Genomic DNA, 27,883 nt, shown 5'->3' with positions numbered 1-27,883 from the left:
GAGCAACGCAAGATGGGAAACCTCTCGAATCTCTACGTGCTCAGTGGGACCCTCGAATGAACAGCGACAGTGCTGAAGACACCGCTGTCTGCCGCTGTTCCGCTCTGCCGCTGTCCGTGGTCCTGAAGTAGAGTGCGTCGTCTTGCTCACAAGGGTCATGAGAAGCGCCTCTGTTCCTGCATGCTCCTCTTCACAACATTGGCCGTATAGGCGGAGGACTTGATTCGGCGCTTTTTCTCCTCAACTTATTCAACTAACGAGCATCAATCTATGATTGTTACTATGTTCTCAACTTCTTCCCGGTGAGTGCGCACGGAAAAGTCTGGAAGATAAAACGTATATTTAGGCTAATATTTAACTTTCCCTCGCGAAAAAGAGATGTTAGGTGTAAATGTCGTTTCTTTTAGATATTTGTTCTCCTCTTAAAGTTGAATCTTCCGGATCTCTGGTCTATTATCTTTCCCATTGCCATGCATGCGCTGCTGGATGTATGCAACAAGACCAAATGGTGTTTTTGATCTGCAGCAATTGGAAGTTGATTGAAATGAATCTCACTGCCGTGGACGTCTAGGATCAGCCTATTGACAACAATAGAGGGAATTATCATTTTTCGAGTCTTATTTTTTACACGTGAACTGCCTAGTGTGGTGTTGTTATCTTAATCTCTGGGAAATAAGGGATAATCATGTATCAGACCGATTTGTGTGTGCATATCACATCGCTCGCGCTGCTCCAAAGGCATCGGTACCGACAATGGTCTAGTATCTAACTGCTTTTACGCACAACAATAGCAACTGAAGGGGGATTATCTTTTTATCTGGAGCCTGGTGGTTTTATCGAATTGTTCATCTGGAAGTTGTTGCGTCCTGTGTTTAATCCGTTCTACCGGTTTGGATCTCTGTTGATCCCGACTCCTACCAGTGGAACCAGGCATTTCAACGCGGTGAGTCTGTAATGCCCAGTTTATCCACCTTCCCATTTATTGTAAAATCCATTGCAGGACCTCATCTCCTTTTCCACGTCGTATTTCTCTTGGAGCTTTCTCTTACTTAAAATACTGACATTCTGCACTTTATATCATAAATGTAATGATAGGAAATAGGCCTACTTTAGATTGGTATTTGAGGACAACAATATTGTCAATAAATGTTTCTGTCAATTAAGATTCAGTGAGTCTCTCCCTTGGCAGGAAGGAATATAATGAAGAGAGCTCAGTTTAGTCTCGAGGCAAATATAGAATTCCGTTCTTCTAGCTACCATGGCGAGGGGCGAAGCGTTTGGACTAAAGCCTATTGCGCATTAAGCACTGCCTGGGGAAATATGTCGTTATTTTGGTAAAGGCTGTTGAAGTAAAATAAAAACAAATAAAAGCAACAGTAAGCATGGGGGGGTGATCAAATCCCCACTGACAAGGGTGTTCAAATGATTAGCACGGAGAAACCTGTTGGTCATGTAATTCACATTGAAGATCCAAATCTGTTTTTATTTTTATGAAAGCAAAGCACATGAGACCTATAAGGTTAGGTTATATTTTCACTCTGAACTGCACTGGGTTCAAGATGCCATAGCCTTTAGTCTATAAGAAAACACCGGCGTTTGCAATGTAGCCTACGAGCCTATCAACTGTACTAATACTTTACCTGGTAGGTTTCCGTTACCGATGCAATGGGCGACCTCATTTTTGGGAATCCAACAATAGCCTAAGACATTTTTTTCTACCCATTTCTGTTTATTGGTCTTATTTATTCTAATACACATATTGTCCCTCTTAATTTCTTTATTTCTCTCTCGCGCTCTCTCTGTCTCTGTCTGTATGTCTGTCTCTCTGTCACGCACACACACAAAGACGACTTAGATTGTAAACCTTCTCTGTGATTGTGTCCCTTGTTGTGAATAAGTCTAATTGAAAATATCCCACACCATTTGTATGATATCGTCAGGATGTTTATTTGGCACCTGTCCCAAACAGCCTTGTCTTGCTTCATGCAAGAACAGACAGTGAATGGAAAGTTAAGGGTAAAGTAAATGTAACTTAGACCCTCTCCTTGAATGCAATAGGAATACCGCGGCGAAGGATGGGCCCTCTCTTTCCAATGACCTGCGTTGTCCTCCTCGCCCTCCACGCCAGTGTGTCACCAGCCTCCTTCAGTCCCGAGGATTACGCCGCGGACGAGGCGGAGTTAACTGCCAACAGCGACACCCTCATTTTCGACGACTACCGGGGGAAAGTTTGCGTGGACGACAGTGGCTTCGTTTACAAACTGGGGGAACGTTTCTTCCCGGGACACTCCAACTGCCCGTGCGTTTGCACCGAGGACGGGCCGGTGTGCGACCAGCCAGAGTGCCCCAAGATACACCCGAAGTGCACAAAAGTGGAGCACAATGGATGTTGTCCGGAATGCAAGGAGGTTAAAAACTTTTGTGAATACCGGGGAAAAACTTACAAGATCCTGGAGGAATTTAAGGTAGGGATGTTTTGTGTTTATTGTCTAATTTGCATGGTCTATTGATCAATCGTTTGTAATAATTAAAAATGTTAATTTAAACATTTGGATGCAATTACATTTGTACCACAATACACATCATAATCAGGCATATAATTCGTTTTCCTTAATTAGGTAATGAGCTGAGAGAGAACAATTGAATGTGATCAAAACAATGCAGCAGTGTTGACTGCATAATTGTTGCAACCCCAACAACCATTCCACTCAAAACATGATTGTAATGTTTGCCCTCTCATAATATAGTAAGTTTAAAGATTTGCATGGCCATGTCAGATGGAGAGGGTCAACAATAACTGGTATTTTGTTTCCCCTCAATGGTCTCTGCTGGTAGGAGAATCCATTTAATATATACTGTTTGTAGAGTCACAGTGCAACATGAACTCATTAACTCACTGCATTATCTGACATCTGTCCTATTTAACGGATATGGCTGATTAGCAATGGCACTATGTGCTGCACAATAACTACAGGCGCCTCATACTGTATCAATGGGCTTGGAGATTCCCCAAGCAAACAAATTCATCAATGGCAAACGCTTTGAGCCATGGTTTGAGTATTATTGTATCATGCTTGAAGTAGGCTTGTCTACCATACTGAATGAAACCCATACCCAGGTTGGAGTCGGACGTTACATGGTGGAAGAGGCTGTAGCACAGCGTAGGAGGGGTATGTGTCAGTCGGGTGACAGCAGGAGAAGAGGTCAGAGTCATTTAGTGTTGGTGTGGACAGTCCTAGTCTATACTGACCAATGATGAACACCGTTAGCATTGTGTTGGTGTGGACAGTCCTAGTCTATACTGACCAATGATGAACACCGTTAGCATTGTGTTGGTGTGGACAGTCCTAGTCTATACTGACCAATGATGAACACCGTTAGCATTGTGTTGGTGTGGACAGTCCTAGTCTATACTGACCAATGATGAACACCGTTAGCATTGTGTTGGTGTGGACAGTCCTAGTCTATACTGACCAATGATGAACACCGTTAGCATTGTGTTGGTGTGGACAGTCCTAGTCTATACTGACCAATGATGAACACCGTTAGCATTGTGTTGGCGTGGACAGTCCTAGTCTATACTGACCAATGATGAACACCATTAGCACTGTGTTGGTGTGGACAGTCCTAGTCTATACTGACCAATGATGAACACGGTTAGCATTGTGTTGGTGTGGACAGTCCCAGTCTATACTGACCAATGATGAACACCGTTAGCATTGTGTTGGTGTGGACAGTCCTAGTCTATACTGACCAATGATGAACACCGTTAGCATTGTGTTGGTGTGGACAGTCCTAGTCTATACTGACCAATGATGAACACCGTTAGCATTGTGTTGGTGTGGACAGTCCTAGTCTATACTGACCAATGATGAACACCATTAGCATTGTGTTGGTGTGGACAGTCCGAGTCTATACTGACCAATGATGAACACCATTAGCATTGTGTTGGTGTGGACAGTCCTAGTCTATACTGACCAATGATGAACACGGTTAGCATTGTGTTGGTGTGGACAGTCCTAGTCTATACTGACCAATGATGAACACCGTTAGCATTGTGTTGGTGTGGACAGTCCTAGTCTATACTGACCAATGATGAACACCGTTAGCATTGTGTTGGTGTGGACAGTCCTAGTCTATACTGACCAATGATGAACACCATTAGCATTGTGTTGGTGTGGACAGTCCTAGTCTATACTGACCAATGATGAACACGGTTAGCATTGTGTTGGTGTGGACAGTCCTAGTCTATACTGACCAATGATGAACACGGTTAGCATTGTGTTGGTGTGGACAGTCCTAGTCTATACTGACCAATGATGAACACCGTTAGCATTGTGTTGGTGTGGACAGTCCTAGTCTATACTGACCAATGATGAACACGGTTAGCATTGTGTTGGTGTGGACAGTCCTAGTCTATACTGACCAATGATGAACACGGTTAGCATTGTGTTGGTGTGGACAGTCCTAGTCTATACTGATCAATGATGAACACCGTTAGCATTGTGTTGGTGTGGACAGTCCTAGTCTATACTGACCAATGATGAACACCGTTAGCATTGTGTTGGTGTGGACAGTCCTAGTCTATACTGACCAATGATGAACACCGTTAGCATTGTGTTGGTGTGGACAGTCCTAGTCTATACTGACCAATGATGAACACCGTTAGCATTGTGTTGGTGTGGACAGTCCTAGTCTATACTGACCAATGATGAACACCGTTAGCATTGTGTTGGTGTGGACAGTCCTAGTCTATACTGACCAATGATGAACACCATTAGCATTGTGTTGGTGTGGACAGTCCTAGTCTATACTGACCAATGATGAACACGGTTAGCATTGTGTTGGTGTGGACAGTCCTAGTCTATACTGACCAATGATGAACACCGTTAGCATTGTGTTGGTGTGGACAGTCCTAGTCTATACTGACCAATGATGAACACCGTTAGCATTGTGTTGGTGTGGACAGTCCTAGTCTATACTGACCAATGATGAACACCGTTAGCATTGTGTTGGTGTGGACAGTCCTAGTCTATACTGACCAATGATGAACACGGTTAGCATTGTGTTGGTGTGGACAGTCCTAGTCTATACTGACCAATGATGAACACCGTTAGCATTGTGTTGGTGTGGACAGTCCTAGTCTATACTGACCAATGATGAACACCGTTAGCATTGTGTTGGTGTGGACAGTCCTAGTCTATACTGACCAATGATGAACACCATTAGCATTGTGTTGGTGTGGACAGTCCTAGTCTATACTGACCAATGATGAACACGGTTAGCATTGTGTTGGTGTGGACAGTCCTAGTCTATACTGACCAATGATGAACCCTATTAGCATAGCTTATTACTGGCTTATAAACAGGGCCTATACTATAGTGCTGCTCTTTTTATTCTGCTGTGAGTGAGTCAGTTGACCCTACAGACAAAAAGTAAGGGCCAGGAATAAGTACATTTTCAGACAAATCTTTCTGTCATAAACTGTTGCCTATACCCAGCAGTGCAACTATGCTGGATAATGCAGCATTCATTCTAAGCATGAGAAGGAATTGTGCCAACTTTTCCCTCAGAAGATGCATTTCTTAGACCCATCACAGTGATAGGAGGAACCACCTGGCGAATACAGATGAGCTGAATACTGTAACAGCAGCACTGACATGACAAACATAAACAAAACCAGAGATATGCCCTGAATAGTAATGGGTAGTTGTTAGTTGTTGTACAATGTGAAATGTTTAGTGATGTGAAATATGAGATTTTCGAGTAACTAGCTACAAGATCAGGGTAATCGCATGATACCTCCCGAATCCTCTTCATACCAAATAAACATGATGAAATGACTCGACTGAATGTCAGTTGTTTCAGTCCACGTCACTAAAACATATACAACACTAATTACAGGACTCATAATTATGTTACTGCATATTGTAAAGAAATGTAATGAAACTAAACAATTTAAGGACATTTTATAGAAGAGAGCAAAGATGATCTCATTCGAAATCTTTTGTTTGACTTACATTAACAGAAAATGTGTTTGTAATATAAAGACCAACCTAAAGTACTTCTGCTAAAAACCCTGTAACACAATTGCACATGATTGAGCTCTACGATTGGTTGTATTTTATTGTATAGTTTGAGTAGTTTCCATGATGATTTAGCATTTTAGTGCATGAGGTGACCAATGACATTGATTACATTTACGCTTTTGTGAAATCATACTGTGTTCCCAATCATCCACTTGTGTGATGGTTAGCATTACATCAAATTATGCTAATGTTCCATTTCCATTCCACAGAAAATCATGTTCCCTAAAGTATTGTTGTGAAGTTTGGTATACAAGTGTGTCTAGGTTGGTGGTAAATGCACCACAGAGACCAAGGGTATTCAACTCTTACCCTACAAGTTACAGAGCCTGCTGATGTTCTGTTTTACCTGACAATTAATTGCACCCACCTGGTGTCCCAGGACTAAATCAGTCCATGATTAGAGGGTAACGATGAAAAAAAGCAGTGGAACTGGCTTCAAGGTCCAGAGTTGAGTTTGAGGGGCATAGACCATAGTTGTCTGTTTCTGCTACGTTATTATTTGTCATTTTGTTTCCAAGAAATCTAATCCCTCAAAAAGGCCAGGTAGTTTATTTGATTAGCCTAATGTCCTTGATCATATTCTCCAACTCAATTAAATTCAATCAAACTGTGACTGCTCATCCCAGGTGATACACCTGCCACTAATACTAGACAGCTCCATATCACTTACAATGCTCTTACATCTCCAGCAAGAGGCCTGGCATTAGCTAATTAGTATGGGGGACTTCAGTGCAGCAGTGTGTTGCTAATAAGGTTGTGAGAGATCAGGCATTTACACCTGTGTACTTAATCCATTGTGATCGGTGACTGGGACTGCGTCCCAAATGGCACCCTATTCCCTTTCTAGTGCACTAGTTTTGATCAGGGCCCATGGGACTCTGGTCAAAAGTAGGGCACTGTAAATTAAATAGGGTGTCATTTGGGACTTAGCCTGGGTGGATCGGTGTTGAGCGGACGAGTGGCACGTCAATGAAGCCTCTTAGCCCTGTATTGGGATGCACAGCCATGCTCCCCTCAGGGAGAGAGAGAGAGGCCTGAGAGCGTGTCTAAAGCCTGCTGGTTTGATGTGAGATCAAGTCCATCAATAGTGCATCTCAACCTCCAATCCCCACTAACCTTGAGTGGCGGGGCCCAGCGAGAGGGAAGGACATTTCCCGCCTCTTGAAAAAACATTAATTTGTTCCTATCGATTTTCTCAACAGAGAAATTACACATGGAGGCAGAACAGAGCGGGGAAACTGTGACTGGAACAATAAAAATGGCCACTCTTCAGTTAGTTTAGATAAATAATTGATATAGGCAAGGATGGTCATTGACCACACCTTCGAAGCTTCGATCAGATCACTGTTGTGGGATTGTTGATTCGTGACAGGAATCTGATGACTTGAGGAAGCTAAAGTCATAAAACCATGGTTGTGTCCAGCATGAAAGTGCCTGTTTATGAAAGCATGAAAGACATATGAAAGTATTATATCTCTTTGAATTACTGTATAAAACAAGGACTGCATGGTGTCCAGCGGAGTTAACAGAAATCAAAGGGTGCCAGTCGTTTCTAAAGAAAGACCCAATTAAGAGGATACCAACAGGACTGGTTTGCATTTCCTTTGCCCTCGTCCTGGCGCTTTATGCAGAGCTCCATGTTTACTGAACACAGCAGGCGGGGAAGGAGTCCAACAGATATCAGCATCTTTAAGACCCACAAGGCAGGTTAGATCTTTATAAGGTTGGAAATCTCTCTGATATCTCTTCTAAACAAGCAGGCATGCAGCCATAGGGAGTATGATAGAAACACTGGTTTTATGACCAGTATGTCTAACACCCAAAAGGCAGGATTTAATATCATAGACGAGACTATATCACCACCTTGTCCAACATCTTATGTTTCTCTTAGATATGAATTCACTGATGGAAGAGGGAATGTCAATAATTTGTGCATTACCCATAGCAAGTGTCTCCGAGTTACATTCTATAGATGCCATGTCAGTAATAAAACCCATTGATAACGAATGACTTGATTGACCATTGATTGATCATGGATGGTGCCCTGTAATCTGTTAAGAAATATGCTCCAGCCTTAAAGACCTCTTTTGTCAGAAAGTGAATCTTTCCATCTGCAGAATGCTGAGTCAGTCTCTGTTGGGCAGTAGTCCATTATTTATGTAGATGTAATGTAGTTGGAGGGAAGCTACTTTATTAAGTCTGGTGGACAGTTTGGCGACGGGGAGCTGCGGTGTTGTATACTATAGCCCACTCTCAGTAGAGTTGTGCCACTCACCGTTGATGCTAAATATACTTTCATTTTAGATGTATGTTTTGTAGTATATCAAATATACGATAGAGAGAGAGTATAAGTATATCAAAAAGAGAGTACATTAGAGTATATGAGAGAGTTGTGCCACTCACCCTCGGTAGGTGTTTCACCTACAGGGTTCCCCGTCCGACGAGGAAGGGACCAGTCCGCCCGTCGTGGCTCCCGCCTTCGCGCCTGTACAACCCCCGGCCCTTCCCCCAGCCTCAGCCCCAGCCTCTGCAGCGCAGCTCCAATCAAGAACCAGGAGATATAGGGTGAGTTCAGATCCCAGGCCATAGAGATAAAACAATTGTTCTATATCTATGTCCCAGGCTGGCAGGACGTGACAGAACAGAACAGGCTATAGGGCTGGGATGTGAACTCAGATCAATCCCCATCCCATCCGTGCTCCTGACTGACATCCTTAGGGGAGAGGGTTACAGAGGGGGTGTGAAGGACCTCAAGGACATTTGTTGTTGAGTCCCCATTGATTCAAAAATAGACACAAAAAGCAACCTAAGTCCTACAAGCCACACTGATTTGATTTGTTGGTGCATAACGTTGAGGCTCTTGAATATAGTTTCTTACTTCTATTGCAAATACTGTGTAGAGATTCTGTAGCTCTCTGCTCTTAGGCATTACTACACATATTGTTATGAGAGAGATGGATTAGACACAGTCTACTGACATGGGAACCCAAGAGAGACAGATTAGACACAGCCTAATGACAACGGAACCCAAGAGAGACAGATTAGAGACAGTCTACTGGCATGGGAACCCAAGAGAGACAGATTAGACACAGTCTAATGACAACGGAACCCAAGAGAGACAGATTAGAGACAGTCTAATGACATAGGAACCCAAGAGAGACAGATTAGACAATGTCTAATGACATGAGAACCCCAGAGACACAGATTAGACACAGTCTAAAATATGGGAACCCAAGAAAGAAGGATTAGACACAGTCTACTGACATGGGAACCCAAGAGAGACAGATTAGACACAGTCTAATGACATGAGAACCCAAGAGAGACAGATTAGAGACAGTCTAATGACATGAGAACCCAAGAGAGACAGATTAGACACCGTCTAATGACATGGGAACCGAATAGAGACAGATTAGACAATGTCTAATGACATGGGAACCCAAGAGAGACAGATTAGAGACAGTCTAATGACATGGGAACCCAGGAGAGACAGATTAGAGACAGTCTACTGACATGGGAACCCAGACGAGACAGATTAGAGACAGTCTACTGACATGGGAACCCAGACGAGACAGATTAGAGACTGTCTACTGACATGGGAACCCAGACGAGACAGATTAGAGGCACCTAAATCTATTGAATAACAAAGCACTCATCAGACTCACAACAGAAGTGACTGCAGCGATTCTACAAAAAAATGCTGTGATTTACTAAAGATACATTTTGACAAAATGGCACGTTTTAGGTTCTATTCTGACGGTTGAAGATCTTTGAACTCTCTTTCAACTGCTCACATGTGTATAAGGGCATTGCAACAGCTTTTTTTAAACACTGATCAGACTCAGAGGTGACTGACTGCAGTAGAAGTTCCACAACAAAATACATTACCTTTCACGATCACAAATATTACAGGAAAACCAGAACATATATCAGCATCTGAAAATGGCTTGTTTTACAAAGTAATGAACTAATATATGAAAGAACATCCACCCACACATGTGCGTGCAGGCGCACACACACACAAACCCCCTCCATCGCCCACACAGTGTACATCCTACAGTAATTAGCGACTGTGCTCCTCAGCACTGACACCTATGAGAGGAAACTTGCTTTAAAACGGATCTAAAATGAGTTGCTCAAATAGATTTTCCTTTCCAATTTGCCTGAGGAAAAAAAAACTTGTTTTAATTTGAAATGCTGATTAAGCCACAAACGAGACACAAACGTAGGCCAAAGAGAACTGGAGCTTTGAACTAGTTTGAGAAACTTCCCTTCATAACTAACTTTATAAATGAGTTATTGACTAAGGTGGCCCAGCATGATTCCAACATCATCATTACATTTTCTGACGACACAACAGTGGTAGGCCTGTTCACCGGCAACGATGAGACAGCCTATAGGGAGGAGGTCAGAGACCTGGCAGTGTGGTGCCAGGACAACAACATCTCCCGCAACGTGAGCAAGACAAAGGAGATGATCGTGGACTACAGAAAAAGGAGTGCCGAACATGCCCCCATTCATATTGACGGGGCTGTAGTGGAGCGGGTCGAGAATTTCAAGTTCCTTGGTGTCCACATCCCCAACAAACTATCATGGTCCAAACACACCAAGGCAGTCGTGAAGGGGGCATGACAATACCTTTTCCCCCTCAGGAGACTGAAAGGATTTGGCATGGGTCCTCAGATCCTCAAAAAGTTCTACAGCTGCACCATTGAGAGCATCCTGACCGGTTGCATCACCGCCTGGTATGGCAACTGCTCGGCATCGACCGTAAGGCGCTACAGAGGGTAGTGCGTACAGCCCAGTAATTCACTGAGGCCAAGCTTCCTGCCATCCAAGACCTACAGTACCAGTCAAAAGTTTGGACACACCTACTCATTCCAGGGTTTTTTGTTATTTTTACTATTTCCTACATTGTAGAATAATAGTGAAGACATCAAAACTATGAAATAACACATATGGAATCATGTAGTAACCAAAAAAGTGTTAAACAAATCAAAATATATTTCATATTTGAGATTCTTCAAAGTAGCCACCCTTTGCCTTGATGACAGCTTTGCACACTCTTGGCATTCTCTCAACCAGCTTCATGAGGTAGTCACCTGGAATTAATTTGTGGAATTTCTTTCTTTCTTAATGTGTTTGAGCCAATCAGGTAGGGCGGTATACCTCTCCTCTCTCATCCCTTAATCTCCACTCCACCTCTCCTCTCTCATCCCTTCATCTCCCACCTCCACTACACCTCTCCTCTCTCATCCCTTCATCTCCCATCTCCACTCCACCTCTCTCATCCCTTCATCTCCAGTCCACCTCTCCTCTCTCATCCCTTCATCTCCACTATCTCTCCTCTCTCATCCCTTCATCTCCCATCTCCACCACCTCATCTCCCACCTCCACTCCACCTCTTCTCTCTCATCCCTTCATCTCCCATCTCCACTCCACCTATCCTCTCTCATCCCTTCATCTCCCATCTCCACTCCACTTCTCTCTCATCCCTTCATCCCTCATCTCCACTCCTCCTCTCCTCACTCATCCCTTCATCTCCCATCTCCACTCCATTTCTCCTCTCTCATCCCTTCATCCCTCATCTCCACTCCTCCTCTCCTCATTCATCCCTTCATTTCCCATCTTCACTCCACCTCTCCTCTCTCATCCCTTCATCTCCCACCTCCACTACACCTCTCCTCTCTCATCCCTTCATCTCCACTCCATCTCTCATCCCTTCATCTCCCTTCATCTCCACTCTACCTCTCTCATCCCTTCATCTCCAGTCCACCTCTCCTCTCTCATCCCTTCATCTCCCATCTCCACCACCTCATCTCCCATCTCCACTCCACCTCTCCTCTCTCATCCCTTCATCTCCCATCTCCACCTCTCCTCCCTTCATCTCCCATCTCCACTTCACCTCTCCTCTCTCAATCCCTTCATCTCCCATATTAACCTCTCCTCTCTCCTCCCTTCCTCTCCCATCTCCACTCCACCACTCCTCTCTCCATCTCCCATCTCTACTTCTCCTCTCTCATCCCTTCATCTCCCATCTCCACTCCACCTCTCTCATCCCTTCCTCTCCCATCTCCACTCCACCTCTCCTCTCTCATCCCTTCATCTCCACCTCTCCTCTCTCCTCCCTTCCTCTCCCATCTCCACTCCACCTCTCCTCTCTCCTCCCTTCATCTCCCATCTCCACCTCTCCTCTCGTATCCCTTTATCTCCCATCTCCACTCCACCTCTCCTCTCTGCTCTCCATCACCCTGCTAAGATAAGATGTTTTGACGTGGGCTTCACTAGCATGTATTTTGGCATTCCATAGCCCTCATCACTTTTGCCAGCACCCTGCAACTGCATGACTTTCCCCATCCCTCTCCCCCACCCCAAACTGCATCCTTATCTACGCCCCAGGGAGTTTGTCTGTATCTTCCTCATTTCCCTCCTCCCAGCAGTCTCAGAGGTCAACTACCACAGTCTTGATTGCTATGTTGATGGTCAGTTCACTTTAATATGAATATGGATGGGCTCACAAATCGCCATATAGTTTGATTCAGAAACATACTAACACACCCCTCAGCACAGCTAAATATGGTCTTGGTGTTCTACTTTATTTTGTGAGTTACTGTAGTACTTACAGACCAGGGCATGAATTCACTTCACAGTACAATACATCTAACACAAGGTTTCATTGAAAGCACTCTAGCCCTTTTACAGTAAATGAATTGATGGACGCGTGCACTTGCCTGCAATGTATTATTGAGATAAAATAAGTATGGAAAGGGTCATTCCCGTTAAGGCTAAATATACTGTCATTTCAGATGTATCTAATGTATGGCAATGCAACCAGTCACGAAATGTTATTTATTGCGTTTGTCTTGTCATGATTACAGAGAAATATGAAATTATTCTGGTTGATTCCGTTGAATAAATTCATCTTGCAGTCTTCGTAAGAGACCCCCTGACAGCACATGAACAAATACAGTAGGGAAGAAACACAATTTAGAAAAATAAAATAAATAATAGATACAGTTGAATTCAACCATCCATATCTAATGTGTCCCTCCAGGAGTAGTGTGCAATTTTCCATCTTCTATCTGTGCCATAAAGATGATTTTTAAATGTTGAGTATATGATGCTAAATAGAGTTCAGTGAAGGCTTGTTGTCAATGTTTTAACTTTTAGCATGTTTCAGATTCATAACCTCCCCCATAGATTTGGCACCAGATCAAGCAAATTTACCCAAAGGACAGTCAGCTATATAAATCCATACATTTACATACAGAACACTTAAGGCATTTTACTGTACATCTAGTGCTCAGAAACATGTTTTCACAGTATTTTTCAAAGGGACAAAGTTATAGGTATGTGAAAAGATCAACTGCATGAAAATGTTTCTTATTCAAATGTCAATCATAGGTATCACAAGTTGAAGAAGCTGGTAGTGTTTGAAAAATGGACGAAACCTGTGAATATGGCAGGTTTCATTAAAGTCTGTATGATGAAATGACATTTTTCTAGTTACAAGCAGAGGATGCTAGAGTTGTCTGACAGCTCACGTCATCTAAAGGTTCTGTAAGATCAATATTTCAATGATACAGTTGTATAACAATTTCATAGCCCTTTAAATGTCTCTCATGTGTTGGAAATGTTGCAGTCAGACTGGTCTGCGAATAAAGATTGCATTTTAAGATGGAATCGTAATTGAGAATGGTTTATGTGTGCTGACCAGCATTTAGCCAATAAAGTACTGCAAGCAGACATCTGTTCAATCCCCGGGATGTATCTGAGATTGTTGTTGTTTGTTCAACTTTGAGCGAATTCTGTATGAATTTTTACTTGGTTTGTTTGGTTAAATCAGGGGACCACAGACTAGTGCACTGAAAAAAATCTCACCAGATTACATTTGGTTCAATATCTACGTTGATAAAAAAAAAGTGCATTCTCAAATGAAATCGTGATTGAGAATGCATTATGTATGCTAACCAGCACCCAGCCAATAAAGAAGTCAGTTCAATCCCAGGGATGCTACTGTGATTCTAGTTGTTTGTTCAACTTTGAACAGATTCTTTATGAATTGTGTCTTTGATTTGTATTAAAGTAAACTGGTTTGCCTGTCAGGTGACCCAATAGGCCAGCACACTCAAAACCAATATTTAATCTCACCAAAGATTTGGTTCAATAGGAATATGGTTAGCACCTTACACTACAGCACAGGATAAAGTGGTAATTACATGGATATAGTGTGGTATTACAAACAGTGAGGTTTTTCTCAGTAGAAGTCAATCCGTTTCAGTTGACAATTAAAGACTGCCATTTCACCCTCAGACACAAACTTGTTTGTTTGTTCTTGTTTAACATTGAGCTCAGCACAATTAGGGAGCATTTCCATGGATAAGTTCACAAGCCCTTGGCTCTGAAACCAAACAGTGTTATTAATTCAATTTGAAGGAATAGACAGGGGATCATTAGTGTGTGGAACAGTCTCAGTTTGGCAATTACACTATGTACAAAGTTTAAACACCCTGGCTACTGAGAGGGCTCAGGGCTCGCCTCTCTCTCATCACTCTACCCTATTGACCCTGACTCACACATGCACCAGCCAGCCAGCTAACCAGGCACATCTCTCTGTCTGCATCTCAAATGGCTCCCTACTCCCTTTATAGTGCACCACTTTTGACCGGGGCCCATAGACATCTGGTCAAAAGTAGTACACTATATAGGGAGTAGGGAGCCATTTGAGACGCAGGCAGAGAGATGTTGACTCATACATATGGAAGTGTGTTTAATTGGCACACTTTGGGCATTGGGCCAGAGAAAAGGCCATTGGGGCCGCAGGGACTTTAAATATTGCTAAAAGGAAACCATTTGCTGTGGGTGAATGTGCAAATGAAAGATAGTTTTGTCATTCTCTAGAGCCAGTGAATTGCTTTCACTGTAGCTTACAACATTACAGCATACACTCTACACAACAAAAGGCCTGTAGTACAAACTATGATTGAAATGTGGTCAGTGGGTAAACTAACTGTTTTCAGCTCATGCAGACATGGCTTGACAACAACTGTTTCAAGTGGGTTAAGTTTTCTCTTAGTCCAATGGAGATACGGTTGATGTGGCTTGCTTGATATGTTCCAATTCAATATCTGTTTTTAGAATGCCCCCCAAGGTTGACTAGACTAAGCACTGTGGTTTAGGCACGGTGATTGGTCATATAATATTTTTCAAGTGGAGTTCAAATGGATTTACAAAATAGTTTTAATGAGTAACCCTACAGACATCTCACTGTGTTCCCTGGGTTGACCTTTTCAATGTTCAGTCGAATAAACCTTGTATTTTTTCAAGGCTTTTTATTGTCAGGGAAACCAACTTGATATTAATAGTAATCTTGCCAGCATGTTGTTACAATGGTAAGATGATTGGTTTTCAAATGCAATTCAAATATATCTTTCTCTCTTTTCTCTCCATTTTCTCCCTCCCCCTCTCTCCCTCCAGCCTTCGCCTTGTGAGTGGTGTCGCTGTGAACCAAATAACGAGGTGCACTGTGTGGTCTCTGACTGTGCCGTCCCAGAGTGTGTCAACCCAGTCTACGAGCCAGAACAGTGCTGTCCCATCTGTAAAAACGGTAAGGGCTCTTCCAGTTGTGTCTTTCCGGCACACACACACACACACACACACACACACACACACCTTACGATTGCATTGCTGGTTGTTGTGTATATGTAGCCTGGTAAACCCGACTGACGCAGAATAATGAACGAGGCTAGTGTAATTGTATATTTCTTGCTGATCTTATAGGGTTTTTTATGAGAGTAACATTTCCATTGTATTCATTACACATTCATTACGCAAATAAACGTGAAACCTGTAACTGTTTCAAACTCAACCTCAACTCAACTTTTATGACATCGAAACCAACGAAAAGATGATCAGTCTTCAGTCTCTTTCAGTGTTTTATGTTTTATATAAATCGTTACCTTGGGGGGCTGCCTGACTGCTAATGAGGACAATACTAACTGCTTTAATTAAATACAACACACTAAGCAGAAAAAACACAGGCTCAGATTGGCCCATTGATTACAGGGCATCCAGAGAGAGCATAAGTGTGTGTGTGTGTGTGTGTGTGTGTGTGTGTGTGTGTGTGTGTGTGTGTGTGTGTGTGTGTGTGTGTGTGTGTGTGTGTGTGTGTGTGTGTGTGTGTGTGTGTGTGTGCGTGTGTGTGTGTGATGCTCATAATGGGCCCCTGGAGGGCCCTTTATCTCCATGTTGCCCTGATGCCCTTGTCAGTCGTAACCAATCCCCAAATTATAATTATAGAATTCCGATGGCTCATTGGCTAGTTATAGGAGTCAGGGCAGGAGATATGGCTGAGCCAGCCCAATCCAAGAGACTGAGAGAGAGTGTGAGAGAGGAGAGAGAGAGGAGAGAGAGAGAGAGAGAGAGAGAGAGAGAGAGAGAGAGAGAGAGAGAGAGCCTAGCTGGCTGGTCTGGTTGTGGCTCATTTGGTTTCATTAGCCTCAAGGGCTGGATTGATCAATAGACAACTGGGACAATCAAGGATCATGAGCGTTATATGCTGGAATGGCATAATAATTTAATTATCATCTGATATGTATATTTTGATACCTGAGCCAAATACCCACTATGAAGGTATAATCTTGCTGGTCAGAATTCATGATGCTGATTTTTCCCTAGTATAGGAAAAGCCAATCAAGGGACTGAACTGATGGTTGATCAAGGAATTCCACACAAGAGTATCCACTCAGGATATTGCTCATAGAAAAATATATAGATAGATGAATAAATACATTTCCCAATTTAGACTTCAGAGGAAATCAAAATATTATCTTCCTTAAAATGACTGCGTATTTTCCTTTGTCGCGTAGTTTGACCTATCTAGGCTAAACTCTCTGACAGAGGGTAACGAAGGTGTACAAGGAAGATGCCTGTACACACACACACGAGCGTGCGCGCTACACATACACACTGAGCCTGCAGCTGGAGGAAGCACTAATCCACACAGACAGGATACGGTGACGCCCTTGTGGCGGTGGCATTTAAGGGAGCCTGCCTGCCTGCCATCTCCACCCCCCTAAGAAACCATGGCCAGCTCTGGCAAGATTATTCTCTTGAGCCTGGAGTGTGTGTGTGTGTGTGTGTGTGTGTGTGTGTGTGTGTGTGTGTGTATTTAGTGTAATGCTCATTCCTGGTTTACTGTGGGAGGATAGAGGATAGATCCATTATTGTAGCCTATTCCAGTTGGACATCTTTAGGAGCTTGCAGGAGACAGAGAGCCTTTTCACTTCGCCTGCTCTTGAGATGATGGCTCGCTTCAAGCCTACAAAGCCTCCCTCAGATTGGACAGATAGTATGCATATTCAATGGCACCCTATTTCCTATATTTGCCTTCACATTTTAGCTGTTTAGCACACGTCCTTATCCAGAGCAACTTACAGTTAGGATACGGAAGTCTCTGAAGTCCACGCAGACGTGAACACACACGCACACACACTTTCTGATCCCACTGTTTTGCATGCTCACAGAGCTATGTCAAAGTCTGGAAAACCAAACAAAACATTCCAATATGACCCCTCAGATATGGCGACCAGGCGTCCCTGATTTCCAGGGGCAGTACCCTATTTTGGTGGCTTGTACCTGGCTCGATCTGTCCCTGAAAATGTTCCCGATTAGCCCTCAGAAAGTAAAAAGCAACTCTGATGTTAAAATGTCGCTGATATTTCAATAATCAAATGGTGTATACAATCACATTTGCATGACCTGTTAATGACCGTTTTACCAAGTGATACATTATAACTATCGCATGAACAACCATGCCCATGGCCAGAAAGTGAATCCAACAACATAGGCTAACCCACATTTGGGTGATTAAACAATGACTAGATTAAGAAAATTGTGGAGGGGTGATCCATTTCTGTGTTATAATTAACACAATTCATTGAAAGGACTATAGCGAAAACGTATTGTTAAATGTAGTTCCATGCCATTGTTTTTATCGCGCTGCTACCGTCCCCCCCAAAAAATGTTTTCCAAAATCTGGTCACCTTACCCTCAGAGGACTGCGCCTGACACAAAGTAGTGCACTATATAGAGGGTAGCGTGCTGTTTGGGATGCAGACATAACCATGGAGAATGAAGTGTTCCATGCATCAGCAGAAACATGCTGACTAAAGTACCCTAACATGTAGAGGGCTTCATCAGGCTTTCTTCAAGGTTTCTTCTTAGGGAACTGAGGAGCTGAAGAAACCCTCGGCATTATGCAACTGTCTGTTACGTTTTGCTTTGAACAACCTAGCTATATCATAAAGGGATAGAATATGAATTTACATGCTGAATAATGTAAATGTAGCCTACATAATGTTGTTTTTCACTTTTACAGGGGAAATACACATGGAAATTAGCTAGTCTTATAAGCTTTTGTCTTTTACTGTTCATCTGAACTGTCTGTCACTGTAACTTCCAGGTGGACAGTCATGTGACAACACACAGAGACAGCTGTGGACAGGTAACATGCATCCCCATTGACAGCCCTGACAGACAAGCATTGGCTTTGAATGGAGCAAAGTCCCAAAGTCCCAGAGCCTTGTCTTGTCAATCTTCTGCAGTGATAGGCAGTGGAGACTGTGTCCTTGCTTGTGGATGTATCCCAAATGCCACCATATTCTCTTTATAGTGCACTACTTCTGAACAGGGCTTTGGTCAAAAGTAGTGCACTATAAATGGAATAGGGTGTATTTGGGAAGTATCCTGTGCTTTCCTCCTGCTGTGACTCTCCAGTCGTAAACAACCACACTTGGCAGGGCTGCTCGATGCCCACTTCTCTCATCAACCTCTGCCCCGTTTGTCTGTAAACCATGCCAGCTATACTAAGGGCGGATGGTGGATCAATGGGAGTTAGGGCTTGGCAATAGTTCACTCACGATGTGTCCATTGAGGTACAGGTCAATCGATGGGCTTTTATCATCTCTGAGTAGACCAGGAGAGTGTTCCTGGGCATAGATGAGGGTGAGGTGGGTAAGGAGTTGTAAGCAGGTGGTGGTAGAATATGATTGTTGAATTGTTGTAATGTGCGTAATGTTTTTTATGCAGACATCATTACAGGAGAGGAGACTCGTTCTGGACATAGATGATGGTGAGTGGGTAAGGTGTTGGAAGCAGGTAGTAGACTAGAGGGTTTTTGGTGTGTTATATATTGGATCATGCCATTAGGTTTGTTTAGTCCAGCAGATATAGTAGCCACAAAAGTTTTAAAAAGTACTTTTCAGTTTATTGAAGAGTCATTGAAAATAAATGTCATTTTTTAGATTATTGAATTGACTGCCTTCAAATTGAGCCCAACCCAGGCCTGGAGACAAGATATTTGAATGCAATAAATATTAGACCTTTGAGAAATACTGAAGTTGTCATTGCATATTTAGAATTCTGCTGGTCCATGTCCCTCATGTGGGGCTTGTATGCTATTATAATGTGTAGAAGTCTATTATTATTATTGTTTTTACATATGATCACTCCTAATATTATCCTATGTGTTTTGAACAGACAGAGTCTGGGACCCATTCCTTAAATAGTGCACTACTTTTGACCTGATCATTTTGGACAAAGACAAGGTCATTGTGAACTTGCTGGTCACACAAATCAAATCAATAAAGCCATTTCCCTGAGAGTAGGTGGAAGTGTTCTGCTGCAAGAAACGATCCTCGGAATAGGTTTAGACTGAAAGGCCCGCCCTTTACAGAATCTAGAAGGTTTTATAGATCTCTGTTGGACTGTTTTAAAGAGCGGCTCCAAAGTCACCGTCACACCAATTGAGCCACTGATTGCTTCGTTTCAATGATTAAAACTGGAGACAGAAAATTCCTGCCACCACCTGCATGCTCTCCTGTAGCATGAGAATAAAAAGGTGCTGTTTCCTGAAGATTGTGAGCACAAAACCTGAATACTAAAATCTATCACTGTGGTTGTTGTGTAGAATAGCTATTTATGAGATTGCAAAAGGAGTGGAAACTATGATTCCTTGGCTACGTCCCGGTTTATATATCTCCATGCTCCCAAAGTGTGCACTTGTTCTCCTTCCTCCCAAAGTGTGCACTTGTTCTCCTTCCTCCCAAAGTGTGCACCTGTTCACTTCCCTGCACTGATTTGAAGGGAAATGACTCGTATACGAAATATGGTGGAAACTCCCACTAACCCATGCCTCCACCCATCCAATGCCTTTAGATTTTTGGAAAGTAGTGAACGAGTGCACACTTCAGAAAAAAAGGAGATCTTATTGGAAGGCACCCATAGAAGGCAGCAGGGTAAGTCATTCACAAGCCATCTGATTATCAAAAACACAATCTGGAGATAATGAGCTTTTCCATAGATATTAAATAAATCTTGGGATAAAAGGAACACAAATCTTATCTGAAGAAAAAGGGAACCGCAAAACTAATGTAATATCAAGAAAAAACTGATTCCGCCTTAATCATTCATCAGGATTATTTGCTGGTGTAATAAGATGCTGGTGTGGTGTGTGGTAGGCTATAGTGTGCTGGGAAGTTCTGTTCGAGGAACACTTTCTAGAGAGGCTGTAAGGCTTTCCTAATCTCAGTACCCAGAACCAAATCTCATGTGCACACTGGGAAACATTAATTGTTAAGTCTGTCACAAGTAGGATTTAGGTTGGAGTCATTAAAACTCGTTTTTCAACCACTCCAAAAATGTCTTGTTAACAAACTATAGTTTTGACAAGTCAGTTAGGACATCTACTTTGTGCATGACACAATACATTTTTCCAACAATTGTTTACAGACAGATTATTACTATCACAATTCCAGTTGGTCAGAAGTTTACATACACTAAATTGACTGTGCCTTTAAACAGCTTGGAAAATTCCAGAAAATTATGTCATGGCTTTAGAAGCTTCTGATAGGCTAATTGACATAATTTGAGTCAATTGGAGGTGTACCTGTGGATGTATTTTAAGGCCTACCTTCAAACTCAGTGCCTCTTTGCTTGACATCATGGGAATATCTAAAGAAACCAGCCAAGACCTCAAAAAAATTGCAGACCTCCACAAGTCTTGTTCATCTTTGGGAGCAATTTCCAAACGCCTGGAGGTACCACGTTCATCTGTACAAACAGTAGTACGCAAGTATAAACAGCATGGGACCACGCAGCCGTCATACCGCTCAGAAAGGAGACGCGGTCTGTCTCATAGAGATGAACGTACTTTGGTGCGAAAAGTGCAAATCAATCCCAGAACAACAGCAAAGCACATGGGGACAAAGATAGTACTTTTTGGAGAAATGTCCTCTGGTCTGATGAAACAAAAATAAAACTGTTTGGCCATAATGTTTGGAGGAAAAAGGGGGAGGCTTGCAAGCCAAAGAACACCATCCCAACCGTGAAGCATGGGGGTGCTTTGCTGCAGGAGGGACTGGTGCACTTCACAAAATAAATGGCTTCATGAAGACGGAAAATTATGTGGATATATTGAAGCAACATCTCAAGACATCAGTCAGGAAGTTAAAGCGTGGTCGCAAATGGGTCTTCCAAATGGACAATGACCCCAAGCATACTTCCAAAGTTGTTGCAAAATGGCTTAAGGACAACAAAGTCAAGGTATTGGAGTGGCCATCACAAAGCCCTGACCTCAATCCTATAGAAAATGTGTGGGCAGAACTGAAAAGGCATGTGCGAGTAAGGAGGCCTACAAACCTGACTCAGTTACACCAGCTCTGTTAGGAGGAATGGGCCAAAATGCACCCAACCTATTGTGGGAAGCTTGTGGAAGGCTACCCGAAACGTTGGACCCAAGTTAAACAATTTAAAGGCAATGCTACCAAATACTAATTGAGTGTATGTGAACTTCTGCCCCACTGGGAATGTGATGAAAGAAATAAAAGCTGAAATAAATAATTCTCTCTACTACTATTCTGACATTTCACTTTCTTAAAATAAAGTGGTGATCCTAACTGACCTAAGACAGGGAATTTTTACTAGGATTAAATGTCAGGAATTGTGAAAAACTGAGTTTAAATGTATTTGGCTAAGGTGTATGTAAACTTCCGACTTCAACTGTATGTAAACCTCCGACTTCAACTGTATGTAAACATCCGACTTCAACTGTAAGTAAACATCCGACTTCAACTGTAAGTTACCAGAATATACAGTAATGTTGGTAATTAACAGAAAATCTATGGCAATCTATTGTAAATTTGGTAACTTATGAAAATAAAATTGTATTCATATGTATTAAGAATGTTGTTATATCTGTGTCTATATTGTCGATTAGCTTCTAGTAGATAGACCATATGGTTCAACAAAACTAGCCTATTTAATGTAAAAAGCATCTAATCAACAATGTCATTTTTTTCAGTTATTTTTTTCAGTTAACTCTTCCAACTATTGACTTTTCCTCACAACTGCCACCAGTTTGACACCAAAACATTGGCAACAAATATATGTTGACATAATAAAATAAATAAAGGTGTGTAAAAAAAAAGAAAGGATATTTCATGCCGACACCAATGGTATTCACTAAGTTGATGGTTTATATTTAGGATCATGTTTTACAACTGTGTCATAAAAAAAATGTCATCATCTTATTTAATTTTCAAAGATTTTACATGTGATAAGGCCCCACAGAGGGCCAGAGATAATTACAGACACCTGTGACACCACTAGATGTCTTGTGATAGATTACATAAAATCCTTGAAAGATACCAAAATTCTGGTAGGTGACTGGTAAACTTCTTAAGTTTCCAGTAATATACCCTCCCTTTGCAACTCTAGTTAAAAGAGACCAGTAAGAATATGATGTGGGGGAGCATTGTGTTTGAAGAAGACTTTGTAGAAAGACTGAGGAGGCCTTTCTATGCAAACTATAGCTTGGTGTTAGCTTTGTATTTGAGGAAGGAGAGCGGAGGCCATAAAATGCAGACTGTAGCTCTGTGTTCAAGAGGGACTTTCCACAGAGGCTGAGGCGGCCTTTCCATGCAGACTAGGAGTGATTAATCTCCCTCCTGCCTCTCAAAGCAGCATTCTCTGTGTGTGTGTGTGTGTATGTGTTTGTATGTGCACGTGTGTGTATACTCCAGCCCTCTCTGTGCTGCCAAGCCGCTGCCTGCCCTATCTGCCAGCCTCCTCTCCTCCTCTGCTCGCGGTGCATTAGGATGCAACGTGTTCTATGTCAAGGGAGAGCCAGGCTAACAAAAGCGCTTTAGTGTTGCAAAAACAAGCCCATTGGTGCATGCCCGTGAAAGGATCTGTGCGTCGGTTCTGACTTCAAAACTCCCCAGGCAGGGTTCTCCACATCACTCTGCCATCCTCTTCTAACAGAACCCCCCCGAGAGAACCACCACCACACTCATTTCTCCTTTTCTCTACCCTCCCTCCCTCTTTGTCTTTTTTCTTCTCTCTCCCTCCCTCTCTTCTCGCTCTCGTCCTTTCCTCCCATGAGGCAGGTCCAAATTGCTTTGCCGGAACGACGATCATCCCCGCCGGTATTGAAGTGAAGGTGGACGACTGCACCATCTGCCGCTGTCACAATGGGGACTGGTGGAAGCCAGCACAGTGCCTGCGCCGGGAGTGCCTCAATGGCCAGACGTTGTCATAGAAACCCTGGCCGGGACGGTGTCGGTGATGTGCGGTCAGGGAGTGGTCCTGCCTACTGCTGTGGCAAACCAACATCTTGTGTTATTGATATGATATGATGGACAGGACAGGAGCCCAATTCCTTGGCAACTTTGGCTAGGAGACTGCATAACTAGCTGAAATGAAAAGCTCTTGTACACAGTACCTACACACCACCACAACCACAACTTTAAACACAGAGGAGAGCAGGAACTTTTATTGAGACTGTTTTTTTCCTGTTTTGACTGTCTGACTATATATATTTTCTGATAATTACTTCTTGCTTGTGCTGCTTATAAACACAATATATTTCATGAACTAATTTCCTCCTAACCGTTGGCACTGTTAAAATGCTCAGTTGTTTTCTGTAAGTCTGTAAGCTTGTTGTAGCTCTCACTCACTTACAGGTGTTTTGAAAATGAGATCTAGGAGGGTTTAACAGGACACAATGACCGGACAACCAGTAAGCACACAATTCATGGCGCTTTTAGAAAAAATGGGTCTGGGGTTTAAATCGAATAAGTGAGATGTCTTCATCACGCCGCTCCAGTATGATTTACAATGGTCACCCAAGGATATCACTCACAGCTCTTGGCTTCTCACTTCTTGTATGATCTCTGTATGAGTCAATAAGAAAAGTTCACTCTTTGGGATGGGGTCACTGAAATGAATGACGTACAATGTCAGCCTCCCGATGTGTCATCTGGACTGGCAAAAGCATAACCACAAACAGATCCCCTCAGTTACAGTATTTACAACACAGAATATTACTGATGACACTGTCTTTGAGGTGCTCTTCTCTGCATGGGGAGAATGGAGGCCAGTTTTATCCAATTTATCCAACCAATACATTAGTAAGTGATAAATCACTGGAAAAAGTAGAAAAGGGAACCAACTTTACTTACTACAGGAGTTGAAATAAGGTCTTTAGTTAGAAGCCATGCAACCCATAACAGAGGGGGTAAAAACTGCTCAAGCATCAATACACTACCGGGGCCATTCCTCTTGGCTTAATTGCCTTTATTGTTTTCCCTGACGGCCCAAACCAACAAAAAATATTCCTCAGAGCGAACAGCTTGAACTTGTTATCTAAGCAATTAGCGAGCCAAGCAGCGGCCTGCTTTAATTTCCCTTAATCAAGGAGTATTCAGGCCGGGCCTCTCTGCTCTCAGCAGTATGCCGCCCGCCTTTCGTCTGTAGGCAGAAGCCAAGCACCCAGCACACTCGGCAAGAACTCAGAGAGACAAAGGGGAAATCTGCATATGTCTTCTTGATGCTTCAAAGCAAAGGACCACTCAGACACTCACACATATGCACACACACACACACACACACATACTTGTACGCACACCCTTTCGTCCTCCATAGGCCCATACACACAGCTTGCACAGTACTGGTAATTCCTTTTCACCTTAAAACATATTGATACATTGTACTCCAAGAAGAAGCACTTAAGCCAATAAGGCTCTCGCTGAGATAAAAAAAAAGCTCCTATCCTCCCATTTTTAGATTACACAATAGATTATGTTGGAGCTAATGCATTGCCTATAGATTCCTATTGGTTTCAGCATCACACTCCAACCTGTGTAGCGTGCACAACACACACTCTTTCTTTTTAAAATGATGAATACTAGTCATTAATTCGAAGGCGAATTTCCCACTAAGCACATGCAATTCATCACTGATACTTTTTGTGTGTGTTTCAGTGAGAATCCATTCCTGTTAACCTTTTAGAAGCTATTCCTCCTGTTTGATGGATGAACTACTTAATAACGCCTTCCAGCTCCTGGTAATGAGACAGAAATGAACACAGGAGACCCCTGACTAGAGGTGGCGGAATAGAATATCACATAGTGTACATCCCAAATGGCATCCCATTTCCTTTGGGCCCTGGTCAAAACGAGTGCACTATAGAGGGAATAGGGTCCCATTTGGGACACAACCAACATATACATTACCTAACGAGCCGACCCTCCCAAACATATCTCTGTCTGCACTGCAGCCACTGTATTGTAGACTACATTCTGTTCTACTCAGCTGCCTGCAGTCTTATTATTGAATGATGGGGAATTCAAAAGATGAACGAATGAGGGAAGGGGACTTAAATTTAGATTGCATCATTATGGTTAGAGTTGCTCAAGTCATTTTTATCACGACCTTGTCTTGTGATGAATGAGTCATTCATAATGAGAAGAGCGACTCCATTTCTCAAGACAGAATACCTACACAGACAATACACATCACTCTACAGGTCCATACATTGTATGAGACTCCATGACACCTTTATCAGTCATCTCTTTTAATTAGGTCTATCATAGGCCTGATATCTGGGATTTTTACTTCAGTGGGTCATTCATTTTTATGACTGGATATAGATTGTTTTGTCCTCCTTTATTATTTTGTGCATCTTGTATAGAACTAGGCTGCTAGCTATCTTTTAATTTCTCGCCTGTTTTTTAGCCCTTTTATCTTTTAATGGTTGCTCTCATTGTAAAGAGCTTCATGATTTACTTTTGTAAACGACAAGCACTCTACAAATGCAATTTATTATTATCATCATTATAACAATGCACATACAGTATATGGCTCTGGGGATAGGGAAGGGATCCTCGAGGGGTAGTGTGGGTTGTAGCGTCAGCTAACCTGTGATCCCTTAGTACCTCCCTCAAGCTCATGCAGAGCAGACCCTCCTGTCTTAGATCATGTTGAAATTACCCCTCTCACATTGATAACCACTCATTATGATACTTTCTCTCTATTGACGTTGACATTTTTGTTTGTCTCGTGAACATTTATGCAATGATGGAAGGAATGTCTTATTAGAGTAATGCAGAGGGACACATTCAAGAATGAAGGTTAATAAGGCAGTTGTCTCGTAATTATTTTTAACACCAGTTACCACACAAATTCTTAAACAGATTAATACAGGGAGCTTTCAAAGTGGTCCAACTGTACAGTGACCTTCCAGTTTGGTAGGAAAATATTCTGAAGTGTGCAGTAGATTTTGAATCCATCTCTGAGACCCCAGCTGGAGTAAAGAATTAGCCTTATTGAGTAATAGTTAAACAAATGTATCAAAAGATCGTCTGAGGGAGCAGTCAATATCCCTGTTCATTTTCTGTTCACAAAAGAGTCTGGTCTTTTGTGTGTCTGGCCTTGAAAGTCTAGCCTACTGCTCATGCACTCACTAGCCTGGCAACCCACTCCAAACACTGCTCATTCACCACCTGTAGCCATGCTGTAAAGGTGTACCATACCATCGCTCTTTTCATGAGACACCGACTTATTGTAGCTGAACGCTATGAAAGATTGTTCTATTGCTTTTTTATTTTTTTTTACACAAACTCTTACATAAAGTGTGCCTGAAAACCAACAGAGTACTATCTAATATGGAGAGAAAAATACTTATTAAACAATCAAACTGTATTATTACATGGGCACTGTGGGTTAGTCCTAAAGATTATACAAATATTAACTCCTACTGTTATAATTTAATGTTATATTGAATTAGAGCCAGAAATTATAATAATAAAATAAAGACAGGGATTGGTTGGAAGTACCAAGACACACAAACACACACCCACCTCTACACCATAGCTTAGAAGACATAGTGGGTACATCTAACCAAACACTTCAGATGTTTATTCAAAATGAAATGAAACAACCCTTGGTGCCCTTCATGGTGTATAATAACTTGTAAATACCTTCAAAATGTATAATGTGTGTTCTGGAAATCAAAGGTGGAGAAAAGAAAATGTGTATTATTTATGAAGACAAAAACTATTTTGTTAAAGACTGAAAAATAAGTGTTATTATACAGCAAAGGTGTGTGTGTCGATTTCTTTCCTTCTTTTATTCTTCCTTCGCACTTCTATGGCCCAGGCGGAAACACACTCCTACTCAGGCTCAAGTTGAGAGTGCACAGACTGCACATACTGAACAAGTGCAATTCTTCACCACTTCATTGTAGGAAAGGTAAATTCTTGTTGAAAATATGACCTCTGAATGAAACGTAGGGTCTGTAATTCCCTGCACCACAAATGAGAGAAACATCGTGGGGGGAGGGGTTAACATTTTACTTCCACTTCTTCACCTCTGACATGGACAATATTTCATATGACTTACAACTGAAGCATCATGCTCTTTCACATCCCCATGTATTTGGGAGCAAGAGAACAGGA

General features: G+C 42.3%; 1 protein-coding gene across 1 annotated transcript; it reads left to right on the top strand.

Moving 5' to 3' along the window:
• On the top strand, nt 1-27,622 carry LOC115160975 (von Willebrand factor C domain-containing protein 2-like). Its single transcript, XM_029711594.1, has 4 exons — nt 1-943; nt 2,059-2,465; nt 15,564-15,693; nt 23,534-27,622. Exons 2-4 carry the CDS (start codon nt 2,076-2,078, stop codon nt 23,683-23,685), a joined length of 672 nt encoding a protein of 223 aa, XP_029567454.1. The 5' UTR covers nt 1-943; nt 2,059-2,075; the 3' UTR covers nt 23,686-27,622.
• The last annotated feature ends 261 nt before the right edge of the window (nt 27,623-27,883 follow it).

The sequence above is a fragment of the Salmo trutta genome, chromosome 24 (assembly GCF_901001165.1).
Source record: "Salmo trutta chromosome 24, fSalTru1.1, whole genome shotgun sequence".
Lineage (NCBI taxonomy): Eukaryota > Metazoa > Chordata > Actinopteri > Salmoniformes > Salmonidae > Salmo > Salmo trutta.
The sequence above is the reverse complement of the archived record's forward strand: the minus strand, read 5'-3'. Positions and strand labels throughout refer to the sequence as shown.

Excerpts from the sequence above, each read along its gene's own strand:
- LOC115160975 (XM_029711594.1), top strand. The coding sequence starts at position 2,076 with ATGGGCCCTCTCTTTCCAATGACCTGCGTTGTCCTCCTCGCCCTCCAC. Across the intron at positions 2,466-15,563 it reads AGATCCTGGAGGAATTTAAG|CCTTCGCCTTGTGAGTGGTG; the intron begins GTAGGGATGTTT and ends CTCTCCCTCCAG. Across the intron at positions 15,694-23,533 it reads CTGTCCCATCTGTAAAAACG|GTCCAAATTGCTTTGCCGGA; the intron begins GTAAGGGCTCTT and ends CCCATGAGGCAG.